Raw genomic sequence first — 21219 nt, 5'->3', positions numbered from 1 at the left:
ACTACACCCATCAAGCCACTGACTTGAACACACTTGGCCAACTGTCCTGGTAGAGAGATTCACTTCTCACTGCAGCATTGCAAGTGAGGCTTCTGTATGCAACTGGAGATTGGCCCTGATTTATTCAGACAGTTAGTCAATAGCTTCCCAGAAACATGTAGCCTTCTTCCTTTCCTCTTAACACCAATTGTTAGAACACCATGCTGGTCTGTCAGCTAAGCATCACAGAAGCAGTTTGTGATCACACAGATAGTGATACTGTATGGGCCTTACAGAACTGGGAACAATGACCCATGGAAGTACAAAAGTAAAGTACCAAAATGAATCACACCTCTCATCAGTATGGGCAGAAACAACTCAGGGTGAAAAATAATGAATAATTTCTACTTTTCTCAGCATAAATCAATAAGGTATATTGTGGGGTATTGTTTAGTATACAGTAGCAGTCAATGGCCTTCAGGGACCAAGTTTGTGTGCTCATCTCACCAATTGCCTCACAGGTTTTAACAGGTTTGCTGATTCAACTCAACTATGAGTTTAAGTTCTTGTGACACAGTTGGGATAACATGTATTGGATATTTTTGTCTGTTAGCAGAAATGGATTGTGTAGAAAAAAACAAAAATAGCTTAGGTGTTATTGATTGTGATGAGCCGAGAAGATCTGATTACAGAGCTGTGGCATCCAGGCATTGACTTGGAGGGAGACACTATGGAGCCTGAGAGTGATGAATAAATCATAGCAGTGACAGCATGCAAGCACTTGTTACAGATAGAAGTGCTGTTGCCTAATGAAAGGTGCTATTTTCTCCAGTAGATAGATTATTTTTGACTGACAGTAGATCAAGCTGTTCATGCATGGATGGACATTGTACAGAAGTACACTCCATGTAAACGTACAATCTACATAAACAAGGTATGCATTGACCAGTTGTCATGGTTACAGAACCATTCAGTCTGCACATCATGTTTGAAAAGAATAATTCTTCTCTGAGAAGCAAAATTAGTTTATATGATAAGGTTAAGACTCTGTGGAATAAGTTAGGCAGACTGAGCTTCTGTTGAGCTTCTGGATATATGTTCAGTGTTGACGACTGTTACAAAATTGGGTTCAAACTGAATCTTTCATGGGAGGTTCAGTATGTTGTATCATGATCATGGATGGTGTTGACGTCTTACCTTTGTACATGATGTAAGGGTGTCTAGTAAATGATCGGCTAGAATTAAATAAGAACTTTGTGCATGTACCAGACATGTGTAATTTTGACATTTTTCTGAACATGCTTATTGTTAACTTCTGAGTTACGTCAGTTGAGTAATGTTTTCTGAATTTTGTCCCAAGACATATAATTGTTGAGTTTAAGGGCCTTGCAAATAATTCAACTTCATTGTTTCCGTCTGTTAGCATTACAACCACTAATATAGGTTATATTTGACTTCAAATTATGATTCTGTTCTTTACCTGTCATTCTGTTTTTGATCTGAGGCCAAATCATTTACATAGCAATCTTTTGTCACAACAATTTGTGTTCGGGAATGACCATCACCAGATGTAGATGTTAGTATAAACTAGTCTGAGTTGATCCTACTTTAGAAATAGAAATTTTACTAGACACTGGCTTCAGACAATTGGTCAGATTACAGATTGAGATACCAGATAGATGATAAAAGATGCTGTACAACATATTCTAACAATAATCTATCCAACATGCCCCAAGAGATGGAATGCTTTTGAAGTTGCTTGTACATATTGACCCACTGCGGACACTGTTGAACCATGACCCAAGAACAGCATAGAGCACTTGCCACAGGCTTGTTAGACAGTCTTCATTCATAATGGCATGACACATGCTTGGCCTGGCCACAACCTTGTAACTAGATGAAGCCCTCTGTGTATTTGCACAGCAAGTATTGTGATGGGAGGTCAGAACAAGTCACCATCCTGAGTGTGTGCTGCTACCTGCACTGGGTGGGTTGTGTTGTTTGTATGTGGTCTGAGGCATCATTGGTAATAATATCAGTCTGCTCAGACCATATCACCACCCAGTGTTTGACCACAATCATCAGAAAATGTTATAAAGGAGGCGTACATTGATAGTTCTGCAATGTTTATTGCTAGGACTGAGATTTTATTGGGGTATCTGTTTGTGTGAATGGTCAGTGGACACTTATCCTGCTTATCAAAGAGGTGTAACGTTTGTATGTATTACCAGCGTTCATCAGCTGGCAATAAACTCCTCCATAACCTTAATAACCCTTCTGGTAGTAAATATTTCTTTGTTAACCTGAACTGCAGTGTGTCTAGGTGGCCAGCTTATCCCCGAAGTATCTTGGACGCTTCACTGTTTGTGTGTCTTCTTTAGCAACATTCCAAAGTCACTGAATCTATATATTTATTTTTAAGAAGTTTTGACTGCGTGTCAACGACTTAAGAATGTCGGAGTGTCACTTTTCATAGAATAAAGAAGCGTTACATCCATAAAATCTTTGTTATTCCTCAAATATTGAGATTAAAATAGTTAAATTATTACCAGTTTGTTTGATTAATATGTTTTATATCATGGCTGTTGTAAAGTATCATTTCTTCCTGAAAGTATATGGGAATTGTAAGCTTATGAATACACATGATACAGACCACCCATGGACACTCATGAATGTCAACACTAGGCTATTTCTTTGGTTATATTCAAAGTTATTAGTTATCCTTACATGCCTTTTCGGATAGTCATGGTAAAATATGTATGGATGTCCTTACAGATCACTAAGTGAGTAATTGGTGCAAAGGGCCAGCCAAAACATGGTTCTCTGAAGTCTCTACCTGTTTATCATGTTATATCCTCAGTTGGTCTCCATCAGGGTCAGGGTCAGTGCCAGGCCCTGGGTGTGGGTCTGAATCAGGATCTGGGTCAGGTCACTGTCTGGCTAAGGGTCAGGGTTTGATCTAGGTCATGGTCTGGATCAAGGTTGGATCTGGGTCTGGATCAGGGTTGGATCTGAGTCTGGGTCTGGGTCTGGGTCAGGGTTGGATCTGGATGTGGGTCTGGGTCTGGGTCTGGGTTGTGTTAGGGTCTGGGTCTGGATCAGGGTTGGGTCTGGGTCAGGGTCTGGGTCAGGGTCTAGGTCAGGGTCTGGGTCAGGGTCAGGGTCAGGGTCTGGGTCTGGGTCTGGGTCAGGGTTGGATCTGGGTCTGGGTCAGGGTCTGGGTCAGGGTTGGATCTGGGTCTGGGTCTGGGTCTGGGTTGGAGCTGGGTCTGGGTTAGGGTTGGGTGGGGGTCTGGATTTGGGTTTGACTTTGTGTTTAGGTTTTGCTTCGGGTCCAGATCTGGATCTGGGTCTGGGTCTTAGTTCAGGCCTGGGCCTGGATCTGAGATTCCTGTGATGTAGACTGATTCGTTTTTATACCCAGTGAGGTCCTGTTTCATCCAGGTTTCAGGTTATAACCCAAGAAATGACTACACAATATTTCACAGTATGATATACCAGGTACCTGAGGTTTTCTATGTGCTCTTTCTCTTCTTAATGGATGCATACTAACACCTAAAACAATTACCATAACGCTAAGTTAATTGGGACGTCACCTACAATTCATTTCCCAAATTGTCTAGCTGCCACTTTCTGTCCCATCACAGCAATTGTGTGGGATGGTAATCAACGTGGGTCACCAACAAATTGATCCAGCAAACTGAAAGTGCAGTCCCAGTACAAGACTGTATATTGTATGCAAATAGCAATCACTGTGCATGATCCTGGCAAATCACAATGATTGTTGTTTATTCCAAAATGTCTCTACCACGTTTGCAATTGCTGGGATGGAATTGTCCCATATTTCACTTATACAGTGATAATCTACATGATTTTGTGATCAATCTTCTATGAATTGTGGTCAGAGCAGATTACCGACCAAGATTGCAGCTCAGAATTCCTATTGAATATATTGCCTAGAGCAGCAGCATCTTGTGACGAGTGGCCAAGGAAGTTGTCACAATGTGTAGCTGTGCACTGCTTTGACATATGATTTGCTAGGACAAGCTAAATATAACAGATGGGCGCTTGATACATTGATGGGTTTTTCAGCTCCTGGGCTGTAGCAAAGCTCAAGTCGATATATGCAAGGAAGCAGTTGGACTTTGCACTGTTGTACTGTAAGACCACTGTCTTGAATGACAGCTATTGTGTCCCAGACTTATGTTTTTCTGAACAATGTTTAGAAAGGTCATAGAGAGTGTGGAGAGCATAATGAATAGTTGTGCCTGTAGGTGCATTACTTGAAACATTACCAAACACAGTATTTGTGCGAATAGAGGATAGAGTAAACCAGATAAGGTCTCCAAGGTAATCTTTAATTGTTTAATGATAATTTCAAAGAAAATATAAATAGCCCACTATCATCCTTTGGAAGTCCACAGATCTACACTTGTCTTTTTAAAGGGTAGAATTACTATACATGCATGGGCTGAGCATTCAGCCCAGGACAAAAGTTTTTTTTCTTACCTCCCAGGATATATTGGTCACCTCATTTCTCTGAATATTTTCTTGGGTTTTGAAGCATTGTAACAAAAAAGTAATGCACGTTCCGTACATCCTTCCAACATCCTTGAACATAACTGGAACAGTTTACTGCAGTTGCAGATTTGCATCCCAGTAGTGTAGTATGAAAATATCTGCATTTAAATCTCTCTTTAGTCATTTTTGTTATTTCAGTATGTTTTTGCATAAGAAGGAAGGTGAGATACAATTATAATTTATAAAGAAGAAAACAATGATATTTTGATATGTTTTCTTTTGCTTTGCACTTGTAATTGTAAGTAAGTCTTCACCAGATCTATTTTCAAAGCATCAGATATTCTGTCGTACAGACCCTGAAGTATATATATCCAAGAAAGCCCATGCAAGTCTAGAAAATGTGGCAAGTCTAGATTTCCATAGCTACTGAAAATGAAGAAAGTCTCAGCGCTCGGTTTCATTTTATTATTATTTTTTCACTATGAATGTTTTTTCAGTAAAATATGTTCATTTCAGAGACTAGCTATTAGTCTAAGCATCAGAATACGAAGTGTTTCTTCTTTCAAATCCACCTATAGGGACCTCAGAGGTAATCCCAAGGTAGTATGTTGTGTTGTAGCACTTTATGAAGCGTAACAAATTATAGCCCCAGGCTTCTCCATGGCTGCTGTCATCTGTGTGTCTGTCTGGTTGGATAGGTCAGGGTACATCTCACAGCATCCTGTCACTGGTGGCAGTTTGACCACTGCACCTGAAAGGAATACACGCTTGAGATAGCAGCAGCAATATATAAACAAATCTGTCTGGTTGTTTCTGTCATACTGTAGCCATGCAGGGATTTCAGAACTTGAAAAGCCTGGTTACAGACTTCAGGTTTAATGAATCATGAGTCTTCAGTAAATAATTAGATTTAAGAGATGTGCATTAGCATTCAATTTGACCAAATATGGTCCCATGGACGGAACATGAACAGTAACAACAAGAGACTTTGAAGAATTTTACATAGCTGATTTATTTATTATGGACAGTGATCGAAATATCGGCCTGCCCGACTGCCCGTGGCCAGCAAATTTTGAGTCGGGCTGCCTGGAAATTCTCTCCACCAGCCAGATTGTCTGGCTGAAATTTGTAAGGTTGACCTACTTTCAGTTCGCTCTCAGGACGATCATTTATTAATTGTCATGTCATATTTTGATTTAAGGAAGATGAATGAAAGCTAGGAGTATATTCGAGTATAATACATGGACAACTCTTCAGCCAGTGAATATAGCAGTAGGACACTAAAATTGGCTGGCTTAGTAAGCTATGCTCTGATTGGGTATCTGTAGTCACACGGTTCAATAAGAACCAATCAAAGAGAGTGTTACTTACTTGTTTGTACTTGTTACAAAATGGCGACATTTTTGTAAGTTATTGCAAAAAAGTAAGTTAAAAGGTGGGCAGGCAATTTTCAAGATGGCCAGGCAACATTTATAGGCCACAAGCCCGGCTGTCAGGTTGAGTTGAAGAATTATTTCAGTCGCTGGTTATGGATATATATGTTTCTATATGCGAAGCATACCACTTTGTAAAGAAGTTGCCATCAGTAGATGTCTATATGAGTACAGGATGGTCTCAGTGCTTTGTCTGTTCTAGAGGTTAGAGTTGAAGTTCTTGAAGTCATGTTAAACTGTCGTGAAGAGTTTAAGAGTACTTCTTTCTGAAATCTCCTGTTTTGTTTCTGGATTATGAGGATTCATCTGCTCAGTTGGAATACAATGACATACAGAAACTTGAGTCAAGATTAGAATGCAAAATTATCATGTTTCATGACAGGTTCCTTCAGTGGGTGTTATATGCAAGATATATCCTCAAGTTTAACCTGTCACCATTCATGTATTATATGTTGAATATGCAAAATGGGGTGTGTCCTACCAGAACAATTTCAGTGACCAGACAGGGGGAGTACTTAATCATTTAATCCTATTCTAAGTGGCATTAATCTTGTTGGCACATTTACTGGATGCTTGATCGCTTACTCTAAGCTGGATCTCTAACGACCCTTAACTGGTGTTTGCATAATGTTATTTTAATTGTAGGTGATGGCATGTTTACCTCATCAAAGCAACATATGTCATATTTGGGATTTCACTTTTTCACTAAGGTAGAAATTCTAGTACTTTTTTTGGTTGAGTCCCATCCAGGATTCAAACCCGCACCCTCAGAGTCAGGCACCTAATCGCCAGCACACAATGTCAGCCACCTAACCTGCTCAGCCACCGTGACTTCCATGGCTGAGCGGGTTCGGCGGCTTTGAGGGTGCGGGTGTCTAGACATGACCCTTGTCTAAGTGAATGGTTTGTTTTACAGTGGAGTTCTTATTACCTCAGTCTAGGATATTAACTCTAGAACATCTGTGAAATTGTATGGTCAAAACTTATACCTTTTTCAACAGAATGTCTGTGAGATAAGTTTTACTAGTTTTGACAGGAGTCTTTGTCTAAGCTATTACTGATACACGATGAAACTAATATTCTGTATTTGTATTTCCTTATATTTGAATGCTAATGTATTGCTTGTACTGGTTACAATTAATAATGAGTTTTGGTATGAATTATCATTTCATGATACAGATATTGTGAGGCATTGAAACTCTTGATTACATGTGCTTGGTGTGACTGCCTTCTGTATTAGATCAGATCAGAAGGAACTTGGCAAACTTTCAGTCACGTGCAGGCGTGCCCCTTCGAGGAGGCTGGTCATTTGTTATGCTATGCTTGACAACACACTGAACCCTTGTCAGGTAATAAATGGTTGTTTGTCAACACCATTGTAAGGGGAATTCATCTACGTTCGAGTTCATACACCTTCAACGGAACAGGTGTATTGTGATTGGGGGCGGTGATCATTGTGTGCTATGTAAAGTGTATAATTATCTGCTTAATGGTCATTTAGGGCTATTGGTAGAGAACAGGTTGAACATGGGATTATGAACATGGTGAAGGATTGATTGTGTTGGGACAATATAAGCAGAGGATTTGTACATGAAAATAATAACATGTTTTGGTACCCTTGTACAGTTTAATGAAACATATGTTCTGCCAACAATAGTGTTTGTGAAGGGAGCTGAGCAGATTTTCGGTTATAACAAATTAACAATTCTGACACTTAGTCCAGGGCAGCTGGTGTCATATTGACTATTACTATGAGACTATGCTAATATCTACATATATTTGAAGGACTTGGCGCTCATTACTGTAGCACTAGTTGTGTGTTATTGTATTTGAGTTTATTATACTGGAAACCTGTTTGACAGATCTGGACCTATCAGTAAATTTATCATATTGCGGTTTCCATGGCTACTAATTTAAGCAGTAACTTTATATAGGTAACTTGTTTATGGTTTTGTGTGTGAAAACTGATGCCTTTAATATGCTGGAAGTCAGAAAATGAAAAATGTCTCCTGTGACTTCTAATATCTTGTTCTATATCTGTATGTGATTTCATGGAAAATGGTGGTAGTTTTGTCTATAATTATTTATAGTCTTATATTTTTTATGACTGTGTATCCTTGGTAACAAGAGTGGACTTCTAAATATATTTTGTATATTTATCTATTTATTTACTTTAAAGTTTGATGTCTACAAGAGTGTTATTGTGTTACAGAAAGTGATATTTTGTGTATTTATGTACTTTTCGTTTGGTTTAATGTTTGATTTCTACAAAGGTGTTGTTTTGTAACAAAAAGTGATAGCTGTGTAAGCCATTTGGGCTGTTTTACCAGTCCGTTCCAAGTAAAGTGGAATAAAATATGTTTAATCAATATTTCTGTTTTTCTTAAAGCATATGTGAAAGCAAATGAAAATTTACTACAAATATGAAGGCTGTTTTCTGTCTGTTACTATGTCTGAGTGAGCTCAATGTGAGGTTATTGATCCAAAGCCAAGGACATGTGGAAACTGTCTAACTCACGTGAGAAAATTCATGCATTTCAGCGCTTTCTGCTTTAAGAAACATTTCCAAACCCCTCATGCCTTTTATTGCCTTAACGTAATAGTAAGTTGCATGACAGGTCTACACAAGCATGGAGCACCTTTTGGCTTTGTTGGCTGATTATGTAGTAAAGGTTAGGATGTTAAAGTTCCCAAAGGTAATTAAGAGTAAAACATTACTGCCATTAGGGGACAGGGTTTTCTATTGAAGGCGGCAAGGTACAACATACATTAGTAGTTTATACAGGCCATACCAAAGCATGGTCAGGTAGGGGAGGGACTGAAACATGGCCCCTGGGGTAGGGGAACATAACAATGTCAATTGTTGATGTTTTTCCAAATACCTTGAATTGCAGGTGTCAGGGTAGAATGGGTCACGTTAGATAATGGTCAGAATTTAGGAGGCCTTTGCGATTATCCCATGGTATTTGAATGGAGGGACCCTGTGGATGAGAGTAACCTTTAACATTAGAGGTGCGATAAGGGTTTCTTCACTTTCAGTCTGAAATGTTGAGGTGCTTCAAGTCTTGCCTTCTGTTGTGGCAGAGGTACAGATGAGCTGCGTATCTGCGTAAACTATGCAAATGTTGATGTGAAAACTCAGTATTAAGTCTGTTGTGTACAAATATGCCTGATTTGTTTGTGAATGCTCCATAAATTTGATCATACATGCGTGCATAGAAAAACTGATAAAATACCTGAGGTATATTATGAGTTTCTATTTCAGTGCATATTTCAGATCAAATATAAATAACAAACGCGTAAACCAACATTTAAAAGTTATTAATCTTTTACAATTAAAGGAAAATGATAAAATACCCGTTTGAGTTTGAATGAAGTGGGTACAAATATATTTAGTTATTCAAAGGAAATTTAAGATAACCAACTGAAATGAACAAAGGCGAATGCATAACTCATTGACCCCCCAAAGTTATCTGTACTTGAGGGTGGGCATCAGTATGATCATGATGATGGGTCTATGGTCAAGAAAGACTTTGCCTGGAGGTGCCTAGGTGCAAGAGTTTCTCCACTGTCAGGTGATTTCAACAGTGTTAGGTGAATGTCCATTCTATGTGGCATGAGATTCTCAAGAGATGCCCCAGGGTTGGGAAATCTTACCTGCTGTGGAGGGTCTGTGTTGAGAAACACCTTGCATGATGTAAGGTACAAGGTTTCTTCAATCAACACTGTTAGGTGAATGTCCATTCATAATAGGTGCCTCAGGGTTTGTAAATTTTGCCAGTTGTAGTGGGTCTGTGTTCCAAGCCTCATGGAGGTGCCTTGGTATAAGCTGTGTTGAGTGGTTTTCTAATCAGTTTAACAGATATAAATGTTGGGGTACCCACTGGGCATGTCAAACAATATCCCAAAGGGGAGGATCATTGTGTTTCATTGTTTTCATGTTAAATGGATTGTTGTCATGTTATGCGATAAGGGAACAGCTTTTCAATGGAACCTTCCTTGGTTGTGTTGTCCAAAACAGAATGATCAGTCGTTAATGAAATTACAACATTTCCAATTATTGTGATAGTTGGTCAGAAGTTAATACTTTGGTCAGAGAGTAAATTCACATATGGTGGTGTGCTGTTGCTTCCTAATCATTCCTAATGTCATGAATATGGCCATGCAGATAGGATCTTCCTATAGATCTGTGGAATTACCAGCAGATACCAGCGACTCTGTGTTTAGAGGCCTGGTCTGTTATTATGGGAAGGAACCAAATGTGGTGTGGCAGACCTAGTAAAGGAAGCAATTTGTCAATTGTCAGTATTCTTGTGTTCAGAGGAGGTTTTAATGCTTAGAAAGCATTGATGTTGAATCTTTGGAAAAATCAAGGCATTTTGTAATCTTGAAGTTTACCATTTTATCGGTCTTGAGACATGAAATTACTGTGTTTGAATTCATGTTTAAAAATCAAATGAGTGTTGTAGAATGACAACAAACAGAATTGTTCTTTTTTTCTCTCAGCAATATGTACAGGTAACTATGGCAACTTTTACTTAGTTTTTTAAAATAGCTTAAAATGAATCCCTGAATTCATGTGTCTTGGAAAAGTCTTGGAAGTCAGATAGTCGTTTTTTAACTTTATAAGTTGGTCTATTTTAATATTTAACCTACTAGAAACAAGGGTTGATTGAAATAGACTTTCTTTCTGATCTGCTGTTTGTGTGTCAGAACAATATAAATATGACTAATTATTGATGTTGAAACAGACTGGTGTTCAGACTGGTGAACAGTGATATATGTGTATGACATGTACAATTCATTCAGTTGTACATTGCAACATGTTGTAGTGTGAAAATAATCTTCAGCAGAAGAGAACTGTATGGATTTTCTATTTGTAGCCTTATGAAAAATGGATTTCAATGTGTCAGACAGTAGGTTTAGAGTTAGATTGAACCTTGTTAAAGTCTACGGAAAATCATTAATTTCTGTCAGCACTTGTTCAAATATTTTTTAATATAGGCAGACAGTTTAAATATAAATAAAATTATCTTTCACTACTTGTCATGTTAACATGGTTAATGAGTCCTTTGTTTAACATGAGACAAGTATTTTTAGTAGATCTCAGATATTTGTCTGGAGATTCTTTGCTGATAGTATACAATCTTAGTCTGAGGGTCTGAAAGGTTTCTGCATGTGTCAATCTTGTTATGTTTGCATCAGCATTCCATGCAGTCTCTGCTTATTTATTCAGTTTTGAATTGAGCAATTTTGGCTCAGCAGTGAAATCACCAGGCAGGTTCAAGGTTCATGCAAAACACAAAAGTTTGACATTTGATTATTGTTAATATTTTGTCAGGATAGATAAGTAATTGTTTAGAAGCATTTTTATTCAGATCGAGTGTCACGGAATATCAGAGTATATATTTGAAATATAATTCATTTCTCTTTGCATGTGAAGATAATAATTGCCACCAATAAATCAAGACAGATTCACAAAATGTTTAATAGTTGAATCTCTCATTGTGTCAACTATTGTAATCTGAATAAAAGCAAATTGAATGTTTTGTGTCATGTTGTCACTTTATGCACAAGATTATGTGATGCACAAAGGTGTGTCCAGTATGTGGATGTTTAGAATTGGCGCAGAAACTCCAAAATACTGTGTCCATGGTGGCACACAAAATGCCTACCATACAGAAGGAGTAGTTTGTTACCTGTGTCTGTAATTTCACTCATCAATCATAACCACTGTCCACATGACCACTGATTTACTCAGGGCTCTGAAGTAATAATTTGAACAATAGTGAACATACACTACTCTACATGTGACATATCTACACTCTGTTACAATACACTCATGCTAGGACACTTAACATATACTGAAGGGGGTCCCATCGATCCCACATTTGTATGTCAAGGGAAAACTCTGCTTTATGGAGATCTTGCATCTGTCGTGTTGGGTGACACCAGGAACATGAGGAATGGCCTACGCACATTGTTCCCATGTGGAAAAATTGAACCTGGGATGTTCAGAGGTTCAACAAGTAAATGGTTTAACCACCAAGCTTGTAGATTGCCTCTGTATCACAGAGACTAACCCCCGTCTGATGTCATACAAGTGTATCACAAGACCAACTGGGGCCAATGACATTATCATGATTATAGATGTATTAGATACTCTATGTAGCCGGAGACCATAGCCCATCTGCACAATTGGCAACTGAAGAATGTGATCTGCCTTTACTTTATTAAGTAATGTTTTATATTAATCATAATCGCATTATTTCTTGGTATTTTGTTTCATAATGTGAGTAATGTCCACTGTGGGATGGAGTTTCTAGTGTGCTGGGTTTGAGCTTCACCAGCGTAGAGACAAACCTTTGGCCCAGTGTGAAAAGCAAGCTGGCAAGCAACTTCTGACACTTTAGTTATACATTTCCCAAATCTTGCTGTTATCATGGTTAAGTTGTAACCAATGTTATTTAATGGAGTCAGACACAGCATATCCAGACGAGATGTGTGGGGAGTCTCTAGAATACTTATCTTGGTATTTAGTGCAGTGTTGTATTGAAGCGGAAGACTTCCATTGTTTAAACCTGTCAGACAGATTCTAGCCAGACCACAGCCTGTGCAGATTAATGAGCCAGATGACCCTTAATCGCAGCAAGTTAAACACATACTGAATGTTACAATCAAACTGCCTGACCACCATGACCATATTATAGCTGGACACCCAGGATGGACCAGTACTTTGTTGGATATATCACGCAGCAGTTTATCCTTACTCCGGGTCAAATTTCAGAGAAAGCACTGCATGATATTTGAGTTTCCTTATCAAATGTTAGTTTGTCCATTTTATGTGGATCTTTGCACTTTAGTATTTGACGTATACATAGTTTAATTGGAGAAGGATCAGGGGATTGGGAAGCAAAATTAAATTTCACGTAGAGTAGGTTTGGCATTTCCTGTGTGTAATTGCTGAGAATATGCAGATGAAATATGACATGGCTTGTGAGGGTTATGACGGGAGTAAACCTATTGTCTGGATGCCGTAGCTAATGATAAAATCTTTCATTGTCACAGATGACTCTTGAGAGATATAATCTACATGATACATGTCCATTGTTTAGTTATCTAAGAAATGAAGGTGTTAGCTAAACTACAGGGCACTATTTTGTGGAGATTTATTTATTCTTTGTAAGCTAGCTCTAAGTTCTTTCCACTCATCATATTTGTTAGGTGAATACTTGATACTAATCTGTCATACAGACCCTTGCTCAGATATATCCAAGAAAGCCCATGCAAGTGTTGGTTATGTGGCAAGTCTAGATTTCTTTATTTCATTATATTTTATTTTATATTATTACTAACTGTTTGTTTTTTTCAAATATGTTAATTTCACTGACTAGTGTTAGTTTAACTTGATACATACTTTGAGCTATACATTAACAGTCACTGTTTACTCATGGCAGGACTAATGTTCAAAGGTTGTGAATATTGATTATTATCAGGAAACCAATTCCGAAAACAGGACGGAGAGGACAATGAAGTCATTAACTGTAACAGTGTACTTATTCTCTCTAAGTTTTTGTGTACCAAAACATATTATTCCACTTTGTTTTCTGTAAATTCTGTAAATTTCAGCATTGATGTATGAATTATGCTTAGGTGTTCATATCATTAAGCCTGGTTGACCAGCAGACATTTTGCCAGTCTTGGGCCAGAGACTGATTGCTAGTTTCAGGATGAGCAGAGTGAAATGAGTGTTCAACTGGGACAAAAAAAACCAAACGCTATTGATTCTTTAGAGTCTGTGACCTGGTTGCCTTAACTGCTTGAAGACTGACAGTATGGCCTCCTGATAATGGTTACAGTAATTCATGTTGATCAAGTCATAGGCTGCTGCGCGTCCCTAAGTCTGCAGCAGATGTCCATAAAGGTTCCTCAATTGGAACTAACCATTCCCCAATTTGTGCTGATACACTGCTACTAATATCATGGCCTTGTAGAGTTAATTGTATCTCACTGATAATAAACGGCATGGCAGTGAAAAGGAATCAGCTTTTTAATACTCTGATATGCATTATTGCATTCAATACAACATGGAACTACACTGTTAACATACTGCTGAAGTAAGACATAAAACAAATAGAGAATCCCAGATGTCAGCAAGCGAAACATGTTGTCCTCAAATGACATGCTAAGGGAGCTTGGTTTAGGATGATAGATTTAATTCCATGCTTGTATTTTTGATGTTTGTGATGATAATCTCAAAGAAACTAGTATGGACTCTATGGGACAAATAATGGATGTTATACAACATGAAAAACTTCATCTGCAGTCGTCAAAATCATGTCTGTTTTGAAATATAATTAATTTTCCTGGAAAATAATGTTACTAGCTTGTGTTGTTTTAGGAACTAAAGGTTAAGGATTCTCTAGAGACTTGAGAGAGAGATGCCCATGTTAGTTAGAATAAACCTGAAGGAATTATTCAAAATGAGAAGTTTGTTTTGTGACTCCCCAGAGCCCTAATTTAGAAAGCATCACTGTTCAACCTTTTGAGGTGGCTGCACATCCATCTGGATGAGGTGTAGGGATCAGTTGGATGAGATGTAAGGTTCCCCTCATGGGATTTCAGATCAGCATTGGTCCCCATTGGTTGCAAGAGGTGACTCACTGAGAGGTGGCCAGACTTCGTAACTTGTTGATGGCGTGTCCTGGAATGACATGGATTGTTGCTCATAGCTTCTGTCATGGGTTTGTTTGGCTGACATACAGCTTGATTATTGGGGCACTAACACTTGTTGGAGAAATTCACCATTGATGTCAAGGATCTTTCTTGTCATAATGCTAATATTGAAATTTCAGTGGTTCACTCTTGCAGTGATCCTAAGTTCCCATCTAACGTCCAACACATCATTTTAGATACTGTAAACAGTCACATTTTCGCCAACTAACACCCAATTAAAAAGGATTAGTTTTGAAATCAATTACATTTGTTTTAGATCACTGTGCAAATCTGTTTATTTTATAACAACTCAATTGTCATACACCTGCCTGTTGTGTACAACCATTCAGAGACGCGAAAATAGGAAGGTACGAAAAGGTTTAGTGACCATCACTTGCGAAAATATAAGGACATGGAAAAATGACAGTTTACAGTATATATCTTGATGGTGTTTATATTCATGAGGCAGTTTGAGTTAAAAGCCTCTGTATACTCTGAAAGAGAATGAATGTTTTGCCAGTCATATTGATTGTTTCTCTATATGGAGGCCAGTGCTCATTGTCATGACCTGTGAAGCCCAGAGCATCATGTGTAGACTGTATTTCCACTCTTTTCATCTTTACCTTCTCCATCACAGCTTCCATGCTGTATTGTTTCCCATAGGTCCAGCTAAAGCCCCAGCTCCCTCAAGCCCTCTCTCAATCACAGAGTTATTGGGAGGAACTCAATCACATGAGGACCATCATCAAGCAGCAAGGACATGGTGCCACTTGATTCGTTTATAGCGGTTTTCCCCAAATGCTGGTGCTTCTGTGTCATGTTTGTTTTGGTTTTTGCATCTTAAGGAAATTCAATGTTATTATTCTGTAGGAGGGTAATGTGTGATCGCCTTGTGGTGAATTTGAAAAACTGAATGTATGTATGTGAGGGAAATATTTAGCAAGGAATCAGATAGTGCATATACATGATCTCAAATAGATTCTTCCCAAGAATGCTCTTTGAACGTCCATAACCATAGTGTTTTGGTCTGTGCCTTCAGTCAGTAGTGACATTTTGTTGTGATTGAACTCTTCTAATACTGTATATTACCGTAGATAAGTCGATTTCTAAGCATCAAAAAAGAGAAATCTGTAGAGGGAGGTAAAAACTTCTGTATTATGTACAATGATTGACATGCTTGGTGATGAAAAGGATGTTTTCTCTGATTTTGTGGGCTGAAATTATTAATAATGCCAATGAAATAGTTACGTTTTTCCATTCTGAATTTTTAGCAGCATGTTCACTCATCAATTTCAGGCAGAAATTCTGGTGTGCTCTTAAATAAGGGGATCCTGGACTACATGAGATCTTTATCTGTTGCATTTGAGTCTGCCAATGCTTTAAATATTAAGCGGTTTATTAAGATTAAGATTTTGACATGATTCTTGTTGCTTAATTTTGTAATGTACTTTATGAGGTTGTGTTGTCACAGACTTTCGTTGTCAGTATATGGAAATTAATCATGTAAATAGTGTCAGTTGTTTTATTTTGTCTCAAGTATTTCTGTTCATGGTAACCATGGTAACTCTTCCAACTTGTCATCACAGAATAATGAATAAAATAAATTTCATTGATCATGTCACAGTTGACGTGCAACCTATTTCAAGCATCTATTCGATGCATTGCTTTTGTTAAATCGAAAACACATCTTGGCCAGAATGACCAGATGACACTCTTACAACCAATATGCATGTAATCATTTCTGAACAAATTGATGAGGAAGTTGATAGCATGTTGTAGAGGTAATCAGCTTGGAGATTGTCACAGAAAAAATACCTGTTGAATTTTGTTGCTGTAAGACCATGTCAAATATTGACCTTGAACAAAATTCATCGTGAGAATTATACTTCTGTAATGGGAAAACACCCTTCATATCCATTTCATCGATCCATTGCAGTTTTCCCTTCGGATGTGTTTAAGAGCTCGTATGTCCTTAATGGTGTTGCTAATTTGATATAATTACATGTTTAAGTTGCATGATGAAGGCAACAAAGGAACTGAGAGAGTATCCTCAGTATCATGTGATAGATATGAAGATGTGGCTCCACTGATTCTAGAGCGCAGCTCTCTGAGGACTACAAAGATAGTGTGGCAATGCCTTGAGGAAGACTTGTCAGATACAATGGCTGCAGGATTAACACAACACTGAGTATAGTTTGTCGGGATACTGTAACGGGTTGTGGGACTGATGAATCATTGGATCAATGTGCAGGAATTGTGTTATAATTATTCTAGTGGTGATGCTATATTGATGCTGAAACCATTTAACACAGATAATAAATAGATGAACGGAAATTTGTTTTGTGCTTTGCAAAATAGGTCACACGCTTGTCTAATGGTTGTTGCCTAATACCATTGTATTGGCATGATCTGGCTTGCTTGCTTGTTGGATCAGCAAGTTCACAGAGGGATTTTCAGGCCAATGGAAACGTGGCGGTGGAAGAATTGATTGCCTTGTCATGTACGCCAGCGATTTATTCACATCTTCCTGAGATTACCAATTTCCGGGCTACATGATCATGAATGGTCTTAATTCAAGAATATCAACCTGTCTTCCTAGATAGGCCTAGGTATGATTTGATTTAGCATGTTGAGAGCAGGGTACCATCTTTGCCTTTGAAGTATGTCATGCACTGAATATGATGAAGTCCTAGTCCATTGCCATGATTTCAACGATGCTTTGGCTAATGTTTGGGTATTCATATGTTTGCAATTATGGGCTTTCAGATGTATGGGCACACTGTTTTTATTGTAAAATCGAACACATATGTCATAATCATGTTAATTTGATTAATGATATTCAGGTTTTGTAGGTATGTGTTTAGCAGATGTATTATTTATCGACCTCAGGCTGAAGTGAAAGCAAACTGAGTCATGAGGACAGTGATTAGTTCCTAGGATTCATGCTATTTTTTGGCCAGTGAGTTCGTTGACTGAGCAGTGTTAAAAATTATACGCAGTACCGGCGTCTTTGAGAAATGTTCTAGTACAGCTAGGTTCCCTGTAACCCTTATTTCCGTAACCTTTAACATTGGATAGTAATGGTTTTGACTTTCAACAAGGACCTTCTATTGTCATCCCAAACTCAAACACCACTTTGATGAAGCAATCAGTATTCAATAACATTTTACATGTTTAGAAACTATCTATAGTTTGATACAAGCCTATCTTTTAATACAACAGTTGAGTATTTATCTAGTTAACAAGTCAATTATGAGGATACTAAGACTGATCCATAATTCGGCTGGAGAAATATACCAGTGGGACATTTTCATAATGTTGGCACAATTTTATTGGACATTCATCAGTGTTGTCAGGAACATGGGCAATTAACATCTGCTGGTATCACTGATGTGTGATCCATTCTTACAATTATTCTCCTGTTTGGTCTTTTATATCCAATGGATTTTCTTTCAATGGATAATCAAGGCGGGTCAATCTCATTAGCATTTTATGTTTATACGAAACCATGTTAACATAGTTTAATGTATATTATTTTTGTTTTGTTTAGGATTTTCTCACTTTTAAGGTATATTCACCCATGTGATGTTTCTTACAAACTTATTAAGAGATAATAGCATAATCTGGTATCACTAAACCAAAACGGACTCTTTTTGATTCCTTTGATTGGCATTTATGCTCTCATCCCTGGTCTCCATCAATTACCACAGGGGAGCACAATTGACAGCGTGCGAGGGACTAAGGGCAGCATGGATTCCAGGGAGCACATAGCCAGCTGTTGCATGATCTTAATGCATGTGCATGTGCATTAGTCATGATGGCTGGCATACTGTGCCTGCATGCAGTCTGTAATTGACACATGGGGTGATGCAGGAGATGGTGGCTGCGATGATTGGATGCAGTGGCATACATTATTGTGATTGAGTCTGAGACAAACTGGAAACATGCACACCATGCTGAATGGGGAGTGTGACTTTGTGCTGAAGCAGGGGGATTTGTGGAGCTGGCAGTGAAGAGATGATGACAATAAGACATCAGGTTTCACGCCTGTGTGGGGAACAACTAATTGTGTGATGAATCTGATACACCATGTGTTTGTTGTGTGGAGTGTTAAGGGAAGGATCAATACGGCTAGTTGTTGCTGATAGTTAGATAAATATTGTTGAAAATGGGATATTGATTGGAGCAAATTAAACAGTGTCAAATGAGCTGGATTTGTATCTTGCACAAGAAATTTGATGTTTGCTGGTATTTCATTTTGATTTCAGGCACGTGGTTCTCGTTTATCATGAGCATGTTAAGTACAGTTTGAAAGGCAGCATGGAGATAACATTGACTGTTGAGTTATCAGTGGTTACTGATGGCTTAGGTTAATTGCATAGGACATGAATGTGTGGAACTTAAGTTATAATGACATTCACTATCAGTGAATATGGAAACTGTTCCAGGAGATGATTGACTGCCAAGAGCTGGTAGAGGTTAGGTAGAGTGGATCTACAAGAGATGTGTTCAAATAGAAATCTAATTACATATTTTTTTCCATTGAGATCAAGCAATTTCTCTTGCTTGATTTAACACAAGTCCTGTTGATACAGCCTGTTTGGAGTGGTTGTCAGCTCATGAATGAATATCGAACCAGTTTTGATCAGTGGCATGGATAATGGTAGAAGAGTGTTCAATACCCATAGTCACACTGCAGCACATTCATTATTCACAAACTTCATCACTGACTCACCATGGAAAATATTTTGTATACAAATAACAGAAAGCAGTGAATAAGCAATACAGGTAGCTTTGCAAGTATTTTAACCATGTTATTCTACACCAGTTTGTTTAGTTAAGTCATGTTATGGCACTTGTCATACCAAAGAACTAGGTTTGATTCCCAGCGTTAAAACATGCCAAGTGGATTAATAGTGTCCCCTGACGTGATATTGTTGGAATATTCTTATAAGAATAATAAAACTAAACTTGCTCGCTCACCCACTTCCACTCACTCATCCAGATCTACTACTCATTCATGTTATGGCAATGAGGGTGATTCAAGTAAAGATGTATACACAAGCTATATACCATTACAAAAGGTAGGGGATATTCCATTTTGCGAGCATTCCACAAGCCATTGCTATTGCATGTAAGAAAAGTAATATATACCCATGCAGATGCAACATTTCCAAAGGACTGCAATATGTTGTCACATTTTTCTTCAAGTTCTCTTCATCTTCTGTTTCATCCGTGGTTGCATCATTTGTATTTTTTCAATCTTGTAAATCTGATGTCAGAAACATTTTCATAGTGGCATTATGCCATAAAGTTGTGGCTGATATTTGATCCCTGTCTGGATGCACAGGGTCCTAGACACACCAGTCTCAAAACATGTTTAGATTTGTGTTGTGACAATGATGTTCTTCTCTTTCAGGGTGTTCGCCAGGTAACTTTGGGTGGAAATGTAAGTTCCGATGTGCATGTAAGCGAGGGCCATGTCACAAGGAGACCGGGTTCTGCGAGTCTGGCTGTCAGGAAGGGAAATATGGTGATGGCTGCCTGCTCTGTGAGTAGCACCTGTATAGGGAGAGAACTGTATTCTACTCTTCATGTACTAGGATCATTTAGATTTTTCTTCACACTCTTAGTAACCAGTTATTTTGTATTCCAAACATTGAACAGGCCTGTGAAGATCAGGGAAGAACTGGTCTTCAGCAAGCCATGGATGCTTGCCACAAAAGGCGTCTAATGGGATGGGGTGGTCAGGTTCACTGATGTGGTTGGGACATGTCATTGGTTCGCAGTTGTGCAGATTGATGCTCATGCTATTAGTCACTGGATTTTCTTGTCCAGATTCAATTATTTACAGACAGCTGAGTACTGCTGAGTACGGTGTAAAGCTAAACTCACTCACTCACCCACTCATTTTTTTTTCTAGTCATATTTACTTTCCATAATTTTTTTATGCTTTCTCAATCTGTAATCTACCTGTAAATCTGTGGCAAGTAATGTTTCTGCTTGTATTGCAAGATCAGATTGTACTAGTCAACACTAGACCAACATTTTGTGAAATTCTTTACTAAATACAGTTTCGGTTGGCACTGATAATTTTTTTTCAATTTGTTTTTTCAGTGAATGAGTGCTTATATGACAGTCAAGGTGTGAACTACACAGGGACACTCAGTGTTGGTAATGAAGGCAAGAAATGCATAAGCTGGTCACATCCTTTTGTACAAAAAGAAGGATATACGCTGGACAGATTTCCACCTGGTGACAGTCCTGAGAACTACTGTCGCAATCCTAAGAACAACTATGGAAAATATGGAAGCCAGCCATGGTGTTTCTTCTCTACCAAACTGAAAAAGAACTTTGTGGCATGTGGAAAATTAAAGACATGTTGTAAGTGAATATGTTTAATGTGAAAATTGACTTCCATTGAGAAAGATGTTAGGTGGGAAGTATCAGAGGTGAAGGGGTACTGGATTCAGGAAATTTCATGAAGTGTTTGGAAAATCATGAGATATTAGGTGATGATTATGTCATGTATTTCTGAGGCCAGGATGATACTAAGAGGTGAGTACATGAC

The 21219-nt window shown here is 38.2% G+C and overlaps 1 protein-coding gene across 2 annotated transcripts in view; it reads left to right on the top strand.

The window, feature by feature from the left end:
* Positions 1-21219, top strand: part of LOC137290458 (receptor-type tyrosine-protein phosphatase epsilon-like) — a 55344-nt gene that overhangs the window by 9946 nt on the left and 24179 nt on the right. For both annotated transcript variants that reach the window (XM_067821401.1, XM_067821402.1), the window contains exons 2-3: positions 20068-20199; positions 20766-21032. In XM_067821401.1, the coding sequence (XP_067677502.1) occupies positions 20068-20199; positions 20766-21032 (399 nt within the window). The remainder of the gene's footprint in view (positions 1-20067; positions 20200-20765; positions 21033-21219) is intronic.

The sequence above is a fragment of the Haliotis asinina genome, chromosome 7 (genome assembly GCF_037392515.1).
Source record: "Haliotis asinina isolate JCU_RB_2024 chromosome 7, JCU_Hal_asi_v2, whole genome shotgun sequence".
NCBI lineage: Eukaryota > Metazoa > Mollusca > Gastropoda > Lepetellida > Haliotidae > Haliotis > Haliotis asinina.
Note: the sequence above shows the minus strand (reverse complement) of the source record. Positions and strands in the feature narration are given on the sequence as shown.